We start from the raw sequence: 19,639 nt of genomic DNA on the forward strand, positions 1-19,639 counted from the left end.
TTAGTAATATTCCACAATGCAAAAGTATGACAAGATAATAAATATATATAACAGTTTAATAAAATTGACATCCTGCCCTGAAGCATTTATTTAATGCTAAATTTTTATAGAATCTATGTTGAAAATACTAGGAATAATTTTATGGAGTAAATTTTCCACTGAAAGACTCAGAATGTTGGTAGGTTAAGTTTAATTAACACACTATGTCATCTTTATGATTATAAGAAAAGATCGTATATCAGGCTTTTGTGTTTACCAGTTTACTAATTTGTATCTATGAAATTATAAAATGATTGAATAATCCAGACAAATGGTTTGCCATAAAATATCGATTACATTATAAATTATTTATAACCATCTGTTGTCTTAGCAGTGGGTGTCGTCTTGTGCCTAAGCCGTGGCGTTCCAGGTCTGTTAGCCCAGCTTAGTAGTAGTAGCTCTTCAAAGTGCATCCTCTTCTCTCTGCGATCTGCCTTCTTCTGTATTCTATTATTTTTTTTTCTAACCACCTATTTATTTATTTTCAATCAATTACAATTATATACATTTTACTTAACCTAGGAAAAATTATATATACACATATCAACAGTTTATCTTGTTTTGCCTGATGGAATTATAAGATGATATTGTCCGCTGAAGGCGGTTTGTACATGAGTGGAATGATAGCCGGGTGTCTAACAGAGAATGGGGAGGGACCATTCCGGCTGGTGGTGTTGAGGTGTGGGTGACTTCAGGCTGCAGAGCCAGAAGTCCTTCCCTCAGCGAGGACGTCGACCAAGGGGACCGTGCTTGGCCACCTCCTAGGTATCGGTGAAGGGGCGATCTCTCGGAATAGGGGGGGTGGCACAGGCTTTCAGCCCATAAAAGAATTTGATGTGCCTACGGCCTATGAATTCCGGCACAGAAGGTAGTTGGAGCTCACTGATTACTCTATTCCTGGTCCGCTGGAGTGTGGTTCCTCTGACTATTCGCCGAAGGAGGGAATTCTGGAAGCTCTGCAGTTTGGTTAACGTGGTATTGTAGAAGTGTCGCATGAGTGGTGCACCATAGAGCAGAGTCGGGTGTAAGATGGCCTTGTAGATCTTCAGCTTGAGTCGGAGCGAGATCTGCCTTGAAGTGAGCAGGTGGTAGAGCCTGTATGACTTCTGTCGGACCAGCTTAAATCTCTCCCTGACGTGACTGGAGAAGATGAGATGCCTGTCGAGAGTCACGCCGAGGTAGAGGATGCTGTTAGAGAGTTTCCGGCCCTCACCGTCCACTTCGGGCTGTTCCTATTGGCTGCCTTCTGCCTCGTTCGGGGTGCGGTCTTGCACAATGGTTGGTAGTGCTTCAGTAACACTCGACCTGTATCCTTTTCAGTCAGCCTCGTGGAGTAGATATTTGCTCGCAGGTGATGCAGCGGGCGTACCTTCAAAGGTGTAGAGCACTGGCCTGTGGTCCGATGGTCCGTAGGGCAGCACTTGGCAGTCCGTGACCGTGTGCTTACTTCTGGTCAGGAGAAGGTCGAGTGTTGACGTGCACGAAGGGCGGGCCGCGTGCCTAAAGGTATGCACTCCCGGGTGGAAGAGAGACAGCCTGGTCTTAGTGGTGTAAGTACCCAGTCGGTTGTTACTAATACACAACCAGGGTGTGTGCCGGTCATTGAAGTCCCCCAGGACAAAATGCCGGCTAGTCGCCTGGGGGTGTTGCAGTAGGAGCTTCACGGCCGTGAGACCTGCCCGAGGTCTTCTGTAGACACAGGTGAATGTGTGACGGTGTTTAAACCGTACATCCACTGTGATTAGATGAGTACCCTCGGTAGCCATCACTGGGTTCGGAATGCTCCTTGACGGGATGTCTCTCCTGACCAAGATCATGACTCATTCACGAGCTCCGTACAGACAGGCCTCTCGGTATGTGATGTACCCTTGAAAGTACATCCGTGATGAGGCGGAAAGCATTGTGTTGGTGAGCGCTACGACTGATAGTCTGTGCTGCTGCAGTAGAAGCTCGATTTCAGCCTGCTTCGGTGAGAGGCCTCTAACATTGTAATTGGGGACTAGGTGCGCGTAGTCACCATATTCATCATTTGGTCCATGCGAGCGCATAGCTGTTCCATGGCTGGGATGTCAGAGGCACTGGTCACCGGGGCAGGCTGGGTCGACGGCTGTTTGTGGCTTCTGGACTGGAGATCCTCCCATCAGTTCAGAGAAGGTGACGTCGTTCTGGATTCTCCTGCTGAGTGTCTGTCCTCTGGGCTGCGCTGCTGGTGTTGCTGGAACTTCCCTCTTGGTCCTCCTCTTCTCCAGAAGGTTCACCGCACAGGGCACTCCTTAGAGGTCACCATATGTCCGATATTGTGACGTGGTGTTCCGTCACAAGTTGTAGTAGCTCTGTTTCTGTTCGATGCCCATTCGGTTGGGTCTTTGTCAGTCGCCGGGTCAGTTTGAATCCCGGGAGATTTTCCTCGAGATTACTGGCCTCCTTGGAAGTCAGTGTCCAAGTCGAACCCATATAGTATCCACTTTTTGGACCTCTTCGTCCCTCGTGGGACAAATGTGTAAAACTGGATTAGTCCAATTTTCTTCATGAGCTCGCTGGCCAGTTTGTGGTCATTTTCTGTCTCGAGATAGAGACGGGTCTCCTGCCAGGAATTATTTATAGTGAATTTTCTAATTCCGATGATGGCCAACATTTCTTTTACTGACCGTTGCGCCATGGCAGGAGCAATGATAATTGGAGGTGGACGTCTCGCCTTGGGCTGCTGCTGGGAGCGCTGCTGCTGGGGGCGCTGCTGCTGGGGGGGGGGCTGCTGGTCCCGCTGGAAGACGCCCTATTTGTTGTGGAGGGGAGTTGGATTAGCCACTGAGATGTCCACGTTGCGCCTCTGTTTGTACGCGTGCTTTGCCTGGGGCACAGCCTGGAGGCACCCACCCTTCCTCCAGTATCCTCTTCGCTCCTTTGTTCACGGGGAGATCTTCTGCCATGCGCACGTCTTCAATTCTGAGGTTATCCTGGTCGGGAGGTAGGAGAGACATCAGATCGAGGCCACTGCCTCCTGCAACTGCCATGTCGTAGTGGTGATTTCGGTGCCCTGCCACAGCAAGACTGCCCGGTATAGTGCGGTAGGACTCAACGGTACAGTGCGATACAGTAGTACAGCGGTACGGAGGTAAAGCGGTATAGCGGTGATGTCTCGAATGTGTGAAGTCCTCACTGAACCGATGATAGAACGCAAGTGCGTATTCTTTTACGTTGTCAAGTCCCTTTTTTCCCTTAAAGTCCTTTTCGCAATTTTATTTCTTATTAGCCATACCCAAGAAGACTTCATTACAAGGGGCTAAAAGTGTTTGGTACAAGTGTTTGTATAAACTACCTGGATAATGTTTTTTGTCTCTTTAGCATGTTGTACCCATTACCCTTGATGGGAAGGGTGTCCCTACGTTGACAGGTATCGGCACAGCTGTAGCTAAATCACATCATATTGTTGTCGGTATTGTTAAAACTTTGATGCATGTCAAATGAAGCAAAACAACCTAATGCGTATTCACTCGATAGTTAAACATCAGAGTCTTGTTTTTTATTTATACGTTTTTCGTCATTGTCCATTACTTTCTACGACTTTATATGTCATATATTTGGCTTCTCAACGGTATGTAATAAGTCTGTCTCACGACTCTTATTTTCTGAAACATATTTTCAACCTGGAAAAAATAGTTTGCTGCTTATCTTCACAAGTTAATTATCAAATACGTTCATAGATTATATATTTATTCATTATTAAATATATATAAAATGTGCGAGGCTCAATTAATTCAAATAAACAAAAAAAAAGTAGAGCACTTTTGTTTTTTTAATGGGCATCTAAGCCCTGTCAGATTAATTTAATAGGATAAGACTTATCTGTTATTAAATGTACATTGATATACTAGCTCATTAAATGAGTAAAATCATTAGAATAATTTTTGAGAAAAATCGAAAATATGTAAAAAATTAATTCTGTAAAGTAGCACATCACGTCAGTCGAAGAAGTCGATAGTCGAAGTCCTGGTCTGTCAGGAACCAGGCATACTCACCCCTTAAACATGAAATTTCACTTTTATACTTTTTGTTTTTGAGCTAGGCTGACCACATACACACAGACACAAACTACAAGATACAACTAACTATAATACACTTTAAATCACACAAAGACATCATATTGTTGTTGTCGGAATTGTTAAAACTTCGATGCATATCAAATGAAGCGAAACAAACTAGTCATAGAACATACTTTTTGTTTTTGAGCAAGGCTGACCACATACACACAGAGACAAGCACCTGGTTATTTGGCCTCTATGTATTTCATATACAATTGAATGAAAGTAAAAAAAATTATATATATTCTACATTTATTCCTCGTAATAAAGTCTCTATTTATTTGTACAATATTCATCAAAAATTGTTTTATTAATGCTTCTGAAACTTGAAAATGCAGCTAAAAAAGTACATAGCATGAGAGGGAATGAACGGCATTTCAACTTCATAGCTCAGCGAACTTGATCATCGAAGATCATATTCCTTTCCCAAAGTTGAATACTAATTTGTTTTTTTAATTACTAGAGTGTTTAGACCTTTCTCTAAAGTAATATTGACTACTGCACTGTATCGATAGTAATTAGAGGTGCAAGATTGCGTTTTAGCACCTCTTTATATCCAATTAGCTGAAATTAAGCCTCTCCAAGTTGAGTTAGAGCGTTAAAAATTTGTGTGTGAATTTAATTATTGTTAGAGGAATGCCTTTTGGGAGTTTCAACTTTCTACAATTAACTGTACTTTTATAGCATTTTTCTTGTGAGTATCATGTGGGTGAGAATGAACCTAACACTTGCGAATATGGTGAGATCTTGAGAGATATTCTTGGGTAGATAACTTCCATTAGTATGTTTTGTAAAGAATATAAATGAAAAAGGTTAGTTCTCTATGTGAATGGATTAATAAATCTCCAAGGCTGTGGATTGGAAATGGGTTGATAAGATTCCAGTTTACCGTTCCCAATATGGCGAGGCGGCATATGGCAGTACCGGAGCGGAGAGATATACTGACCTAGCCGAGCCATACCTTCTGTATGATGCAATCTTACCAAGCACTTAGTTCATTTCTATATCTGAAGTATCGTCAAGTATTGTTACTTGGAGCTTCAGCTGTAACAAATCTGAGTTTGGATCATCAATTGCAGTTCCAGTTTATTGTTTTGAATAATGTTTCAGTTGTTGGTTCGTTTGTTGGTGTAGTTTTCCTCGATCATGATCTGTGGAGTTCTTACATAATAACGTTCCATCATCTAATGGACATTTAATTGAGATGAAATCTCTTTGTCAAGCTTTACGTGTTACATGCAATGCAAGACAGTGTTCACTAATCCTCATTAGATTTAACTATCTGAGTTACACGTTCAATACCTCTTTCATAACACTTGGCTCAATATGCACCAATAAGTGTATTTTTCATGTTATTTGGTGATGTTTCGGTATATCAAGATGTTACACTCATCACTATTCACAAAGGAAGAACAAGCCATTCCTATTGAAAGCTATATTCTGTTGTTAACTGATAAATATTTTGAATTCACAGATTCAGTTTCATTTTCATAAGTACGAAATTTATTTAGAAATTACAGAACTGTAACTCTTTTTTTCAAGACGAAAACAACTGAATAGATACAGACTAATCTTTCAATTTTTAATAGGAAAACTATGAATAATACCTAAAATGACTTATCATGTTTCAATGATTCCACTAAAAATTATAATCATGCCATGTAAAAAATAATGATTATATGAGAACACAAAATTCTAAAATGACATTGAATTTTGAATATATCGCGATGCGTTCTGCAGGTTCCTTTCCAATGTTTTCATGATTATAAATGTGAGTACTAAAAAGTAGGGGTTTCTGCATTCCTCAAATGTTTGGTGCGTATCAGCTGCTCGTGCCGTCACAAACTTAAAAACTTAATGCTACTTCATGAAAGGAGAGGGTTATTTGCAAATCGATGTTTACATTTAATTTGTTAAATAATTGATCAGTTGTATTAACGAATTAGGGAATACTATAGAGCTTGAGTTATCGATTAGAAATCGTCACCTTCAATCCGATCTGATTGTCAGGTTTTAGTAAACATTGCGTGACACAAGTTTTGGCCAGTTTCCGGTTTAGGCAATGGTAATTCCTCATTTATATTCTGCTAAACCTTTGGAGTATCTAACGGAATTTTGAGTATAAGCTGTTTGAACTGTTTTCGAAATTGGTTTACAATATTTGTCCTGTTGATTGCCGTCTGTCTTCAGCTTGAACGAATCTAGTGTAGTAAAAATATGTTGAAAATGAAGAATGTTAGAGCCACATTTCAACAAATACGCATAAACAAAATTGCTTTGTTTGTTGAATTAACCCTTTTTACAGAACACATAAAATTAAAATATTCTTTTATTGATTATTTACTAGAAAAATGGTTTCATATGATATATTTTTGCAAAGAATTAATACAAAAATCGCATTATTCTTGATTTATAAAGTTATTGTACGATCTATAAAGTTTCATAAACTGTCATTAATTAATCTTTAATCGTAAAAAGTTAATTAAAAAACAAAAATTATCTAAGTCAGCAAGATTTTCACCTTTCTTAACACGATTTAAGGTAAAATATAATGACCAAATAGAGCAGGAGTAAATTTAATAATTTCTAAATAAGTGTGTAAAAAACTATGGATGTATATAAAAAACTCTTAGGAAATATTTATGTTATTAAAAGTGGTTGCTAACACAATTTTGTATAACATTTTTAAATTTGGATGTTAGGTGTAAATTTATATTTAAGATTGTCCGAATTGGCCGAAACATTGGACTGTTGATATATTAGAGATTGTTGAGACTTAACAAGGATACTATTTGATTTATTAAAAAAGATAATAATATTTTTTTATTGGATTTTGCATTGGTGTCACCGCCATGTGACAATTGGCACTAATACAAAATATTGAAATGTGGATCATAGCTATAATGTATTATAATTTTTATTAAAATACATTTATTTAGTGATTATGCATATTCAATCAAAATAAAATGTTAACTTAGTATTTGTAGTCAACTTTATCGTTGCGTAATTAGAGTAAAACAAAATTTAAATCTTGCCAGTCAATGAAACCTCAGAATGTTGTAAATAAAATGATTATAACGAGTAAGGTTTTGGCAATAAACCTTTTATTAGACCTTTTTTTAGAATTCTTATTCATTTTAGGATTAAAAATAAGTTTAATGGAAGTAGTTATAGACGTTAACTTTTTTAATACACCTGTAGGTGACAGTAGGCGCTGGAGGGTTTAGAACCAGGCATAAAATAACCATTAAAACCAAAAAAAGATTGCAACCGATACCCAATTCTCATCATTATTTCCTAATGGTCTTAGTTGAAATGCAGGCCTTGGCTTAAACCAGTATTAGGCCAGTTTCGCCCTAATTAAACAATTTGACGTCATCAATATTGTGAAAAATTCTTTCAGACTAAAACTAAATGAATCACTGTAATATGGAATAAATAACACGCGTAACACGTGACAGTGCCGTATATCTATAATGGATAGTACTGAGAAATATAGAAAGGACGTTTGCCAAAGCACGGTGAATTTAAAAAAATATTATTACTAGTTCCTTTGTGGCCCATCTCTTATAAAAAATGTGTAAAACAAAAAAAAATATCTGAGATTTCTGCATAACGATGGTATGGCATGGTACTTTCGCCAATTTACTGTTTTTGAATATTATGTGATTTATACCTAGACGCAAGTAACATCATTGAATATAATAAGATTAAATTTATTTAACGATTTAGTTTATTGGGAGACGTAAAATTTAGAATTATGGCTGGGTAGCAGATAATAAATTATGTCTTTTATGGTTGTTTGATGTTTGTTCTTTATTGGGATTACCGTAGTTGAGTACTCTGGCAGGAACAGAAATGACAAGGGGAATTATCTACTATCAATATTTTAATGGGAATGCTACGGTGAACGTTAAAATGGACCTAAAGCTTATTAAACACTTACCACGACTTTAAGAAAATAAACAAATATCCATTTTTTTTTTGTACAATCAGTAATAATAATATGTTCACGTAATATGTGTAAAATGTAAATCGTAGGTGATTGTGATGTATTAATTGTACATTTATGAACCGTTCTTCCATAAATTGCTAACCAATATCCCAAAGTTATCCTTTCTATCAATTATACCGTAATTAAAAAAAATATCTCGGTACACAATTTAATATTTTCTTTATTTGACGTCAATTGATATTTGTTTAGATACCTTGAATATTACTAAAAATTATATTCTAAATGTCGAAAAGTCATTTCCTCACTCCTGTTAGGCCAACCTTTCCTTGCATATTTCTGAAAGAATCAATAGAAGAAGCAAATTATAAAGTTGTGATTTATAGTACTCTTTAAATAACTAGAGAGTAGAATAAAAGCAGGGGCTGAAGAAACCTGTGTCCGGGGGTTTTTTGTCATTTTTTCACTTGATGGGTTTTCTCTAATTTTTAAATGTTTTTTATAGTTCGATGGTTTTTTTACTCTAGTTTCAGGGGAAAAATCTTGAGATTTGTCATTCATTCATCTACTTGTTAAACAATTACAAATGATGCAAAGAAAAGTAAAAACCTGTCTATTTTCTTTAAACAGTTAAAAAAACAAAAAAAACAGTTAAACATGATTGTTACTGAATAGATATCGGATAACTAAAAAAAATACGGGAATTATAGGAAAAAGTGCGTTTTATTATTCTATTTTAGTATCGTAAATATAAATTACTTGGGAATTGGTGTTTATTTGCTGTAATTAAATATGACGAACAAATATCAATAAAAATGTTTAATCACGAAAGGGTATCTTATACAGTGTTTCCTGCCGAGAGTCATAGTTTTTAAAACTAACCTCCAAGTATCTGATTTATTTAGTTTATTTTTTTAGTTAGCAGAGGATTACAATCACTCTTGTATCATCAGGAGTTAGATCTGATTACATATCCTTCATCGGTCTTTATCTAAATCTGATAAAGATGTAGATTGATATCAAGTTAGGTTTTTTTTGGAAATTATTGACGAAACCTTGCGTTTGTGTAACTACGATTGTATCGTTAAATATAAACGTAAGTTATTAATCTGTTTCTCAGAACAGATTTTTTTTTTATGTTTTGGATTATTCGAAAGATATAGTGTTCTTAATTTTACAGTGCTAATTCGTGGGCTATGTAGTATGTGGTGCCCTCAAATACACATTAGTATTCTTAAGTTGCTATGAAATTGTGCCTGGATTGCTGGATATCATTCTAGGATTAGTCTGAAATAAATTAATTATTAAAAACAACTAATCTACTAATTACTGAAACAAATTAACATAATACTTTCTACATTATAAATGACCGAGCCAGAACTTTATGGATCACAGACCACTGCACTCATGTTATGTAGTTGGTACGGTAGTTGCGTTACAGAGGAAGCCGTACACGTAACTGGTGGGGATCATATATAAGGATCTTCAAGAAGTCCAGAAGGCAAGTAATCATGTGGTTCTCAAGTGTAGTGGTCTGCAGCCTCCTCAGCCTAGCAGCCGCCTCCCACGGTTGGGAGGAGAAGCCCAAGGAGCACCATCACGAGCACTTCGAGCATGTCAAGAGCATCGTTGTCACTAAGAAGGTACCTAAGCCCTATCCGGTCGAAGTAGAAAAACATGTCCCTTATGAAGTCAAAGTACCTGTTGACAAACCCTACCCCGTCTACGTACCCAAGCCGTATCCAGTATACGTTGAGAAGAAAGTGCCTTATGAAGTGAAAGTTTCAGTACCTAAGCCCTACATTGTAGAAAAGAAAGTTCCTTACGAAGTCAAAGTCCCTATTGATAAGCCATACCCAGTAGAGGTACCAAAGCCATACAATGTTTATGTTGAGAAGAAAGTGCCTTATGTCGTTGAGAAACGAGTGCCATACACAGTGAAGATCCCGGTCGAGAAGAAGTATCCAGTGCACTATCCAGTAGAGAAGAAAATACCTTATCCAGTCTACAAAGAGGTGAAGGTACCAGTCAAAGTCCCAGTTGAGAAGCCTGTACCTTATACCGTAGAGAAGCCTGTACCTTACACCGTAGAGAAGAAAGTCCCATACCCAGTCTATAAAGAGGTACCGTACCCAGTCAAAGTTCCTTATAAAGTAGAAGTTAAGGTTCCTTACAAGGTAGAGATCCCGAAGCATGAAGAATACCACGGTGGCTCCCAGAATGGAGGTTTCTCAGACCACCTGTCCGCTGGTTTCCAGGAGGACTGGAAACCCATCCAGGGACATTCGAGCTCATCCGGTCTTGGGGACTATGGAAGCGGCCAGTGGTCTTCAGGGTATGGAAGTGGTGGATATTCTTCAGGGGGTGATCACTTCAGCGGCTCCTCCTTCGCTGGCTACAGTTCGGAAGGAAACCACTTCTAAGCAAGCTACTGGACAATGGGTGTAAGGTCTAAACAGTTACTCTGTTGTTTTCTAAATTGTGGATCCATTTACTTTAGGCTTTGTTCTATACGGGTATTTTTATTATGGTGTGTATTGTTACTCTGATTGTTGGGTTACGATGTATTCTTTTACTTTCTTAACCTTGTATAATAATGTAAAAATGTATATTTATTATTTTTATAAATACAGATTTGATAAAAAAAAAAATTCTCGGATTCATATTTCCTTTTTATTTAGTCACCTCTTATTTTTAAGTTAATTAATAAATTATTAACCTCTGTACTAGTTGATGTTTCTGGAATCCTTACTATAACATTAGCATGCAGAGTAATATCAAGTTACAGTAACTAGATACGGCTTGTAATTAATTATCGATTAGCTCCAATTAATCAGCTTGCTTGTTTTAGTAGTTAATAAAGTGTAAATACTTTTTAGCAGTAATATTTAGAATACATCTTGCGTTATTAAATTAAAGTTAATTAGACTGAAATTATGATATTTTGTAAGATACATTTCAAGAGTAAGTTTAACAAATACGGTTAAAAAAAGTGATTACATTAACAAGGTTGTTGAAATATAATTCAAATGATAATTTCTCAGAACCATTTCGCATCATAATTTTAGGATTTAAAAAAATCCTTCTACTAAATGATTTATTCATAGGTATTTCATTGAACAAAAAACAAAACTGATTGTATCCCTGCAATCCATTTAATAATTACTTTGAAAGCTACTTCGACTTCTTGAAGTTAGCTAAGAAATTATCTACAAATTACAGTAAAATGGTTAGATAAATATTGAATCTTGAAATTGAATTTTCAATCATAGAAGGAAAATAGAATAATGACCTCCTTTCTAATTTCATTAAAACTACATCCCACAACTCCTTCTCCCTAAATACCAATTTTCCGATTAATTTTTTTGATGTTATAACTTTAAATTTTATAGTTTTGAGAAAAAAAAAGTTTAATCACACTTACCAATCCTCTCTGATTTTTTATGTCACTTATATCGAATATGACTTTCTGGTATCTCTTTGACATTTGGTTTTACTGTAAATATTTTTTTGGACTGAAAGTGGACTCATTCCAACAGTTTATAAATCTAATCGTAATGACGTAATGTAAATCTGTAAAATTGACCATTTGTATATGTTTATTTGAACGTATTATATTTCATGTATCACATGTAATTACTCGTGTTATATCACATGTATCTGTGGTAGAGCCCAGAAAAGCTTTATCTTAATGGTATACTTTTATTATGGGAATAGGTACTACAGAGTAAATTTTTTATTTTTGTATTTACTACATAATTAGAACATTAATAAAAAGTTGCGGATGGGGAAACAGAGAAACAATTATCTGTTATTTACATTATGTACATTCTTTATTACATTTACATTTATAAAAAATACATTGTAGTTGGGGAGTCTTGTCCAGGAATAACCACTTTTTAGCGATCACCGATTAATTGACAAGTTTCTTCCCTGGAATGTTTTTCGATAGGCTTGATTTATGTCGTTATTAAAAATTCTTTTGCAATATCATGAATTTAGATGAAAGAATTACATTTTTTTTCTGGATATTGAATTTATACTCCAGTCCTATCTTCACTCCATCTGGACCCCTGGTCTCCTCGATCTGTAATGTCTCCTTAGTCTTTTGATCGGTAAATCAAAACCAATTAAGAATGAACTTAGGAGTAAGATTGCTTCAACAAAGATGTACTTAAATGAATATACTTTGATGAAATAATAAATAATAATAAATGCTAATAAAAAAAATTATAGAAAGGTATTACATGCAAATGTTCAAATTATTTTTACATGTTTGTTCCTTTTTAAATATTAAATAAATTAGTGATTTTAATTAGCGTTTTATTGATAACCCAAAGTTGTTCAGAAAATAATTTGAAAGATTATGAAAACAATTTTCATCTAATTCGAATGGAATACGAAGTTCATTTTAATAGCTTAATAGCATATTTTTAAAATCCATATATTAATAATTGGACATGAGCAGTTTGAATGATTTTTCAACATAATGACAAAAGGTAAACATTAGGAATTTGAGACTTGAGGTTAAACTTAACGTAGTCAAGTCTGCCATTATCATGAAACTTTGTCTGCTTTGCAGTTGTATACAAGATCAGGTGTGCTTCCGTAAGCTTAGAAGTTGGCAGGTAAGTGTCAATGCATGAATAAATTCATGTGCTTGTGAGCCCCGTTAGGCAAGGATTGGACAGGGTTTTAGATTTACTTAACTGATGGTTTGTGAACGGCTAAAATACTATCCAGATATTAACAATATTTATTATTTTTAATTGCAATAATTCCTTATGAACTTATGAATTACTTTTCTGAAATTTCAAGTTTTTGTCCGTTTTCAAATTAATCTGAAATAAAATAAAAATAAGTGTACGATCTATCATCTGTTCATATATAGATTTATTTATATTATACAAGTTTTTATACGTCCTAATGGGGAGCGCGGTGGTACCGTGGTAAGGTAAGAAGCTACTAATTCTAAGGACCCAGATTCGAATCTTGCTGGGCAGAAAATTGTTTTCTGTTACACTGTAGCCGTGAGTAAACCCTGTGGATTCTGGGGCCCTCCTGGGGCCCTCCTGGGGTCCACCCAGCCTCATAAATTGGGTACCCTTAATTAGGTAAAAATCTGGCGGTCGAGCGTTTTTCTGACCAAATCACCTCCTTGCACAACTAGTGGTCTAGTAACAGTACTTCCTTGCTAAGTACTGAACCTTAATGGGTTGTATTGGTACAGAGTTTACTTTTTTTTTTGTAATATGTCCTAATAGATTATAATTTTGTAAACTTGTTTGAGGAATTATCAATCGTGGGAACATATTCTATTTATGAAAACAGTTTTATGAAAAAAAAAATAAATGACGAAAATGAAGTATATGATAATTAAAGAGTAATATAAAAACTTTTACTACTCTTTCTCAAAATATATTTACCTGGTTTTAGATAATTTTTTTTTTTATTTCGATTTATTTTATACACCATCTTCTATATTTGTATAGCAGTTATGCAGAACAATTTTCGTCAAATTATGTATAAAATTGGACTACGCTTCAAATATAAACGTGTAATTTTTGCGGTTTAAAATCACCTCGTTATATTTATTATACTAAGGAATCCGATGGATTAACAGTAAAATACAAATTACAAATTATTCAGCAGCGCGAAAAAAAGACCGAATTTATAGCTTGAATAAAATATTGTAAGAGATTTTAATAGGTATTAAAAAAAATAAATAAAAAAAAGTTTGCTCTTACGTGCTGTGCTTACATAATTAGTTGTCAGGCATTTGATCAGCCTAAGGGACTACTAACTGCCAGACCGGTCGCATTATAATTCAAATAACTATTACTTGACTTGAAATTTTAACAGTTTGGCATTAAGAAAACTATCTGTTCTATTTCTTTGAACTATTTTTCTGCTCGAGGTTAAATTATTCTCACTAGTCCCTTTCAGACTGATTTTTCTCCGATCTCACTTGCATTATTAAATAAAGTGGAAGTAGATCTTGTTAAAATTCAAGAGGTTTCTGATAAAAATCAGTACCGTGAAATTTAAATGTGTAATTTTTAGTCAATAGCCTCCATTTAAACGCATAGATGCGGGTTCAGGAAGAATTTTCATTATTTTTACTTCCTCCCTATCTTTTCGAGGTGGTGAGTAGATTAAAACCAGATGCTAGTGCGGAACTCGTGGTATGTTTTCCTCTTTTTGATAATTTACAATATTCCTTAATCATTTTAGTTGGAACTAATTCATAAAGAGCTATAAATTCAGCAAGGAATGATCTGATATTTTTAATACGCATCAGGGAAAAATAATAATAGAGTATTATTGTATTCAACGAATTTGGCACAGATGTTTCTTGAATGAAGAATGTGTAGGAACTTTAGATCTACAGTTGTAGTTTAATGGTCTCTTTTTAGAGAATTTAATATATGGCATAATTGTATGCCTTATGGACGAATTCTTATGGGAGATAGATGAGGACATGTCACATAGATGAGGGAGTCAGATTTATATGGATGACCTGTTAGTGTTTAAGTGAATCGGAGACCGAACATGCACGTCATCTGGAAATCGTGTTTCAAAGAATAAGGCAATTTGGATTAAAATTATCAAGAGAAAATTCACTCAAATGCAGATCAATTTTTTAGAACATATAATCTCAACGGAGGGAGTCAAACCAGATATTCAGAAAGTTGAAGCAATACAAATGATGAGGTACCAAGAGATGTGAAAGATGACTGTTAAGTACCTAGAATTATTCAGGCGTGCCTACGTAACAAGGAGTAGCGGTGCTACTTTTGGTGGAGGATGAAAAGGACGATAAAGGAGATAATAGGGACCTGCAAGATCTGTAATACAAATACGATAGGAACCCACCAAAAGCAAGGCAAGAGGAAACGCCCACCGCTGATACACCACTGAGCGATCTACAGGTACTATACTTATATATATCATCACTCAGTAAGGCCGCTACGGCATATCAAGTTCAGGACGGATCAGCAGAGGCTGTACAGGATGCACTTAGGAGTTGGTTTCAATTTTATGGTGTTCTCGGTCGCATTGCATCAGATGGAGGAAGGGAATTCGATAATGCCAGCATTAGGGAAGAGATGAAAGTACTAGACGTGGTATGGCACCTCAACACGTCCGGACATCCTAAGAGCAAGGGAGGTATAGAGCGGCTGCATTGCACAATTAGTAACCATCTGAGGGTGTATCAGATGGAGAAGGGCTTGGAGCCGGACGTTACAATGAGTAAAGCAATTGTAGCTTATAACCATTCTATTCACTCAGTAACGGGATTTTCATCGCTCGTAATTCTTTTTGGACATAGTGCGCTTTGACGGAACTGCAGGGCGACAACTGTGAACGAGGACGACTTTATTAATAATATAATAGAGCTGAGGAAATTGTGGTTAGAATAAAAACTGATAAAAGCAAAAGAGTGGCTCGGGAAAATTTACGTGTCCGCGATACCATGGGGGTGGTATAAATCGGGACCATAGTACCGACCATAGTAACCTAAGTTCTAATTGCGGTAAGGAGTCGCAACGTTATGTGGGGCCATTAAGATTGATAGTAATTCGGGTGCACAATGTTGTTACCATTGAAAGTCTCTAGATGCCAAAGAAACGGAGAAACGTTCATATTGATCAATTAAAGCTCCCAGAGTCAGAACGGTAAACTAGAGTGTCCTCAGCTCAGCATACTGTGATCTTTCTTAACACAATATTGTATTTTTTTGTTATTCTTAGATGTAAGTTAGTTTTAGGATCTTTTTTTTTTTTTATTTGGGTTCAGTGTAAAATGCTGGTGGTTTTTTAAATCTTATGCAAATACCATTTTTCTATAGTTTATATTATTATTATGTAATATTTTAAATAACGTTTTGTGTAAGTTACTTTATGGACCACTTTTTATTTTATATGTGTTCATTGTGAAGTGTTTTTTAGTCTAGAATAGGTGGCATTTTTGTTAAAATATTTTTTGTGTTCTTATATTTTTTCAAGTTCTTTTTAGTTTACGAGGATTGTTCGTAAACTGGTGGGGAGGAGGAGTTACAGGCTGTCAGCTGACTGAGTAACTGATCAGTTGATGGATATATATATACGGGGACGGATCCCATCAATAAACAGTGTTGATTTGATTATCACGGATGAAGATCATTGGGAGCAGTGGCATGCGCAATCCCAGCGCGCACTACCCCACTACTTCCGCACCCCGTGTGCCAGAAATGGCAAGGGAGGGGGATAAAAAAAAAAAGATTTGATTATCAGAGCGATTGTTCTGTCTACCGATTACCTTTTTTATAAGGCTCTTCCCGCAGTAACTTATATTTATGCATAGAATTAGTAATAATGAACACTAAATTAATTTTGAATTCATAAATACTATTTATGCAATGAAAAAAAAATTAACTATTTTCCTAATGAAGAAATAAATAAGTGGATAGAGTTAACCGCCAGACCCTATCGGGCTAGTAGGCTATCGGACTTCTATGGCCAGTGGTTCGGTACACGGCTTTCTTAATTACACCTTGCCTTCTAGTTTTGCGTCATAGCTTCTAGCAACTTTCTATTTCCTTCTTTCTGTTACCTATCTAACAGAATGTAATGGCACACAATGACCTACTTTATTACATTTTAATCACTGAGAGGATATACTTATTTCATAGGGAGGTATAACGCGACAGCATTTTAATTCATCCGTATTTTATTTTTTTCTTCCACTGAAGGTTGGGGAGCTCTGTAATCATTAAGGGAATGAAAAAAAAATCTCAATATTCAGAATTTACGCTCGCATTTTAGATACTACCTTTTAGAAATCAAGGAACAAATTTTAACCTTAATTTAGTTCCTTTTTTTTTTTTTTTAATGTATAAGGTAATCTACTGCGAAGGTGATGTTTGCCTATGCATATTTACTGACCTCTGGGGAACATTCCTAATATAATCATATCCATACTAAAATATATATGCTGAATTCATAGCAATGGTTAAGATTTAGAAACATCCATAAATAAAATAAAATTAAGAGAGAAAAGAAAAAATATAATTATTTTTACTCAATAACGGTAAGTGACATTAAAGATGTGGATAAATGAAATTATATATATATATATATATATTTTTTTTTAGGTAATCAAATATTTCTGGAATATGAGGGCTATTATCGTTTAATTAAGTTGGCAAATGGTATGGTAATCCGCTGTCTATCAAATGCCTCCAGTCTGTCAGTATGTGTTTAACAGTTAAGGATTACGTTACACTGTCTACATGTCCCTGACAGTAGGTATTCTTGGGTTAGTCGAGTGTGTCCAATTCGTAGTCTGGTCAGTATTACTTCGTGTCCTCGGCAGCTTTGGATTCATGTCTTCCTTCGAATACTGTACTCTTAATTTGTGTTCTGTTGTGTAGGTCCAAATTATTAAAGTAATTGTTATAAGTAAATTGTATAATAAAAAAATAGTTACGTTTCCATCTGTGGTCCAAATCCATGTTATATTTGACGTCTACTACCTAGTTAAAATTATAAGGTTTTAAGTAAATATTTTTTTATTTAATATTAGTTTCAGACTATGTTGAGCCTATATTACACAAAAATAAGAATTTTACATAAAACTTTTTTATTTTGATTTAGTATATATGAGTGTCACCTGTAGGAACTATAAAAACAGTTTTGAAATGTGAATCATCAACTATAATTTACAATATATTTTTTTAAAAGACCTTTATTTAGTGACAATACTCATTTTATTGTTTTAAAATAAAATAAATAAATAAAATATGAATTTAGTATTTTTACTTACCGTTTATGTAATTTGATTGAAACAAAATGTAAATTATGGAAGTTATAGATCCCTCAGAAAGGTTTTTTACAAAATGATAATAACCAGTAAGATTTTAGTAATAGACCAATTCTTATTTATTTTTTTTAAATATTCATTTATTGCTATTTACAACTGTACATTATAATACATTTAGTAAGTCTGATCTAAGTTAAATTGGAGTGCTACAGGGGTGTAGAGAAACTACCCATTGATAGCACTCTAATGACATTTTACATTAGTTGGTCTCGTGGCCATCTTCTTTTCAGGCGCCTCGGAGGATTGTCAGGGATGGAAGAGGATGCAAGATTAGAAACTAGGGGGTTTGAGTGGTTAGAGAGTTTATAATGGAAGGAGTGATATCTGGTTCGGGTTAGATCGGTTGCATAGGGAACATTAAGGTCTTTATTTATGTATGATTTTATTTGTGACAAAGTAAGGAGCATTGAGGATTTTACGAAGGATTGAATACGAGAGGAATTCGAAGGTTTAGTGGAGCCCCAAAGCTCAACTCCATATGTCCAGATTGGCCTTTTTAGTCATATAGATCAGTCTTTTGTAATGTGTTGGAAGTTTAGACCGTTTGTCTAGTAAGTGCTGTAATCGTCGAAATCGACCTGCAGTTTCCTGTCTTTTCAGCCTGGTGTGAGGATTCCAGGTTAATCGTTTGTCCAAATGTAGTCCAATGTAGCGGATCTGTTCGACAGTGGGTAAGAGTAACATCATTAAATGAAACTGTAGGGCAGTAGGTAGGTTTACGACGAAGGGTAAAGGTGATTTGATGGGATTTGTTTGACTTATTTATTTTAAGATTAGACAATAGTTCAAATGAAGCTATCTTGGTGCACTGGAGTATCTAACGCGAAAGCTGGTGTAGCTGAATCCATTTATGTTTTGTACCCATTTTTAGGGATAGTTCGAGTCGGTACTTATGTTACCTTAAAATTTCTTCAAATCTCACACTATCTCATGCATGTGTAACTCTGTTTTTCTTGTCATACCTAAAACATTTCGTATAATCTGGAAGAAAAGTTGGGCATAGGCATATTTCAAAACGATTCTTACTTAATATTCATCCTAATTGAAATAGTGATTTATATCGATAAACATATTTTTACTTTCTATTTATAAACTTATAGCAGTAAAGGATAGTATTATATTTATTTTTAATTATAATATACCATAATGATGTAATATCCGACCTAAGTATTGGATTTAATCTGGACAGACTGTGAGTTGAACTGAACCCATCTACAACAGCAGTTTCCCACTCGAACACTTCGAGTGTGCCTGCTGACTGCGACAGAACTGTCGAACAAAAGGTCATCCCGTATTTCAGCTGAACCACAATACAAAGGCTGATTGGGTGCTATTTTTAAACAAAAATATTAATAGAAATCGAGCTGAGTAATGTTAATTTTTTAAAAATAAATTTACCTATAGTAAAGGAGATATAGATTTTTTTGTTGAACTAATTCCCACAAAGAAGGATTTGAATTTTTTAGCTCGTTATTGGTATCTTTTTTGACTTACTAAAAGCGAAGAAAAAAAAAATGTGCTAAATACGTTATTTTTTAAAACAGTAAAAACAAATTTCGCATGGGAAGAATTTACAGAAAATTGTATGCTGAAGTTTTTGTTTTTAAAAATAATAAAATGGTGACAGACTGGAAAGTCTAAATCTTCACTCATTCTACAATGAGCGCTCAATATTTTTAAAACTACGAACTCCAATAAAAATAAC

At 35.2% G+C, this 19,639-nt stretch overlaps 2 protein-coding genes across 2 annotated transcripts in view; one reads left to right on the forward strand and one right to left on the reverse strand.

Annotated features, from left to right (window-relative positions):
- LOC106681988 (ankyrin repeat and death domain-containing protein 1A) overlaps positions 1 to 19,639 on the reverse strand; it is a 252,329-nt gene that overhangs the window by 69,157 nt on the left and 163,533 nt on the right. The window lies entirely within an intron of this gene.
- Positions 9,582 to 10,699, forward strand: LOC106681966 (mantle protein). Its single transcript, XM_014422574.3, has one exon. The coding sequence runs from the start codon at positions 9,582 to 9,584 to the stop codon at positions 10,491 to 10,493; it is 912 nt and encodes a 303-aa protein (XP_014278060.1). The 3' UTR covers positions 10,494 to 10,699.

This window comes from Halyomorpha halys, unplaced genomic scaffold, assembly GCF_000696795.3.
Source record: "Halyomorpha halys isolate HHAL.00 unplaced genomic scaffold, Hhal_1.1 Scaffold380.1, whole genome shotgun sequence".
NCBI lineage: Eukaryota > Metazoa > Arthropoda > Insecta > Hemiptera > Pentatomidae > Halyomorpha > Halyomorpha halys.

Bases quoted from the DNA above. Each gene is read 5' to 3' on its own strand.
- LOC106681966 (XM_014422574.3), top strand. From the start codon at position 9,582: ATGTGGTTCTCAAGTGTAGTGGTCTGCAGCCTCCTCAGCCTAGCAGCC.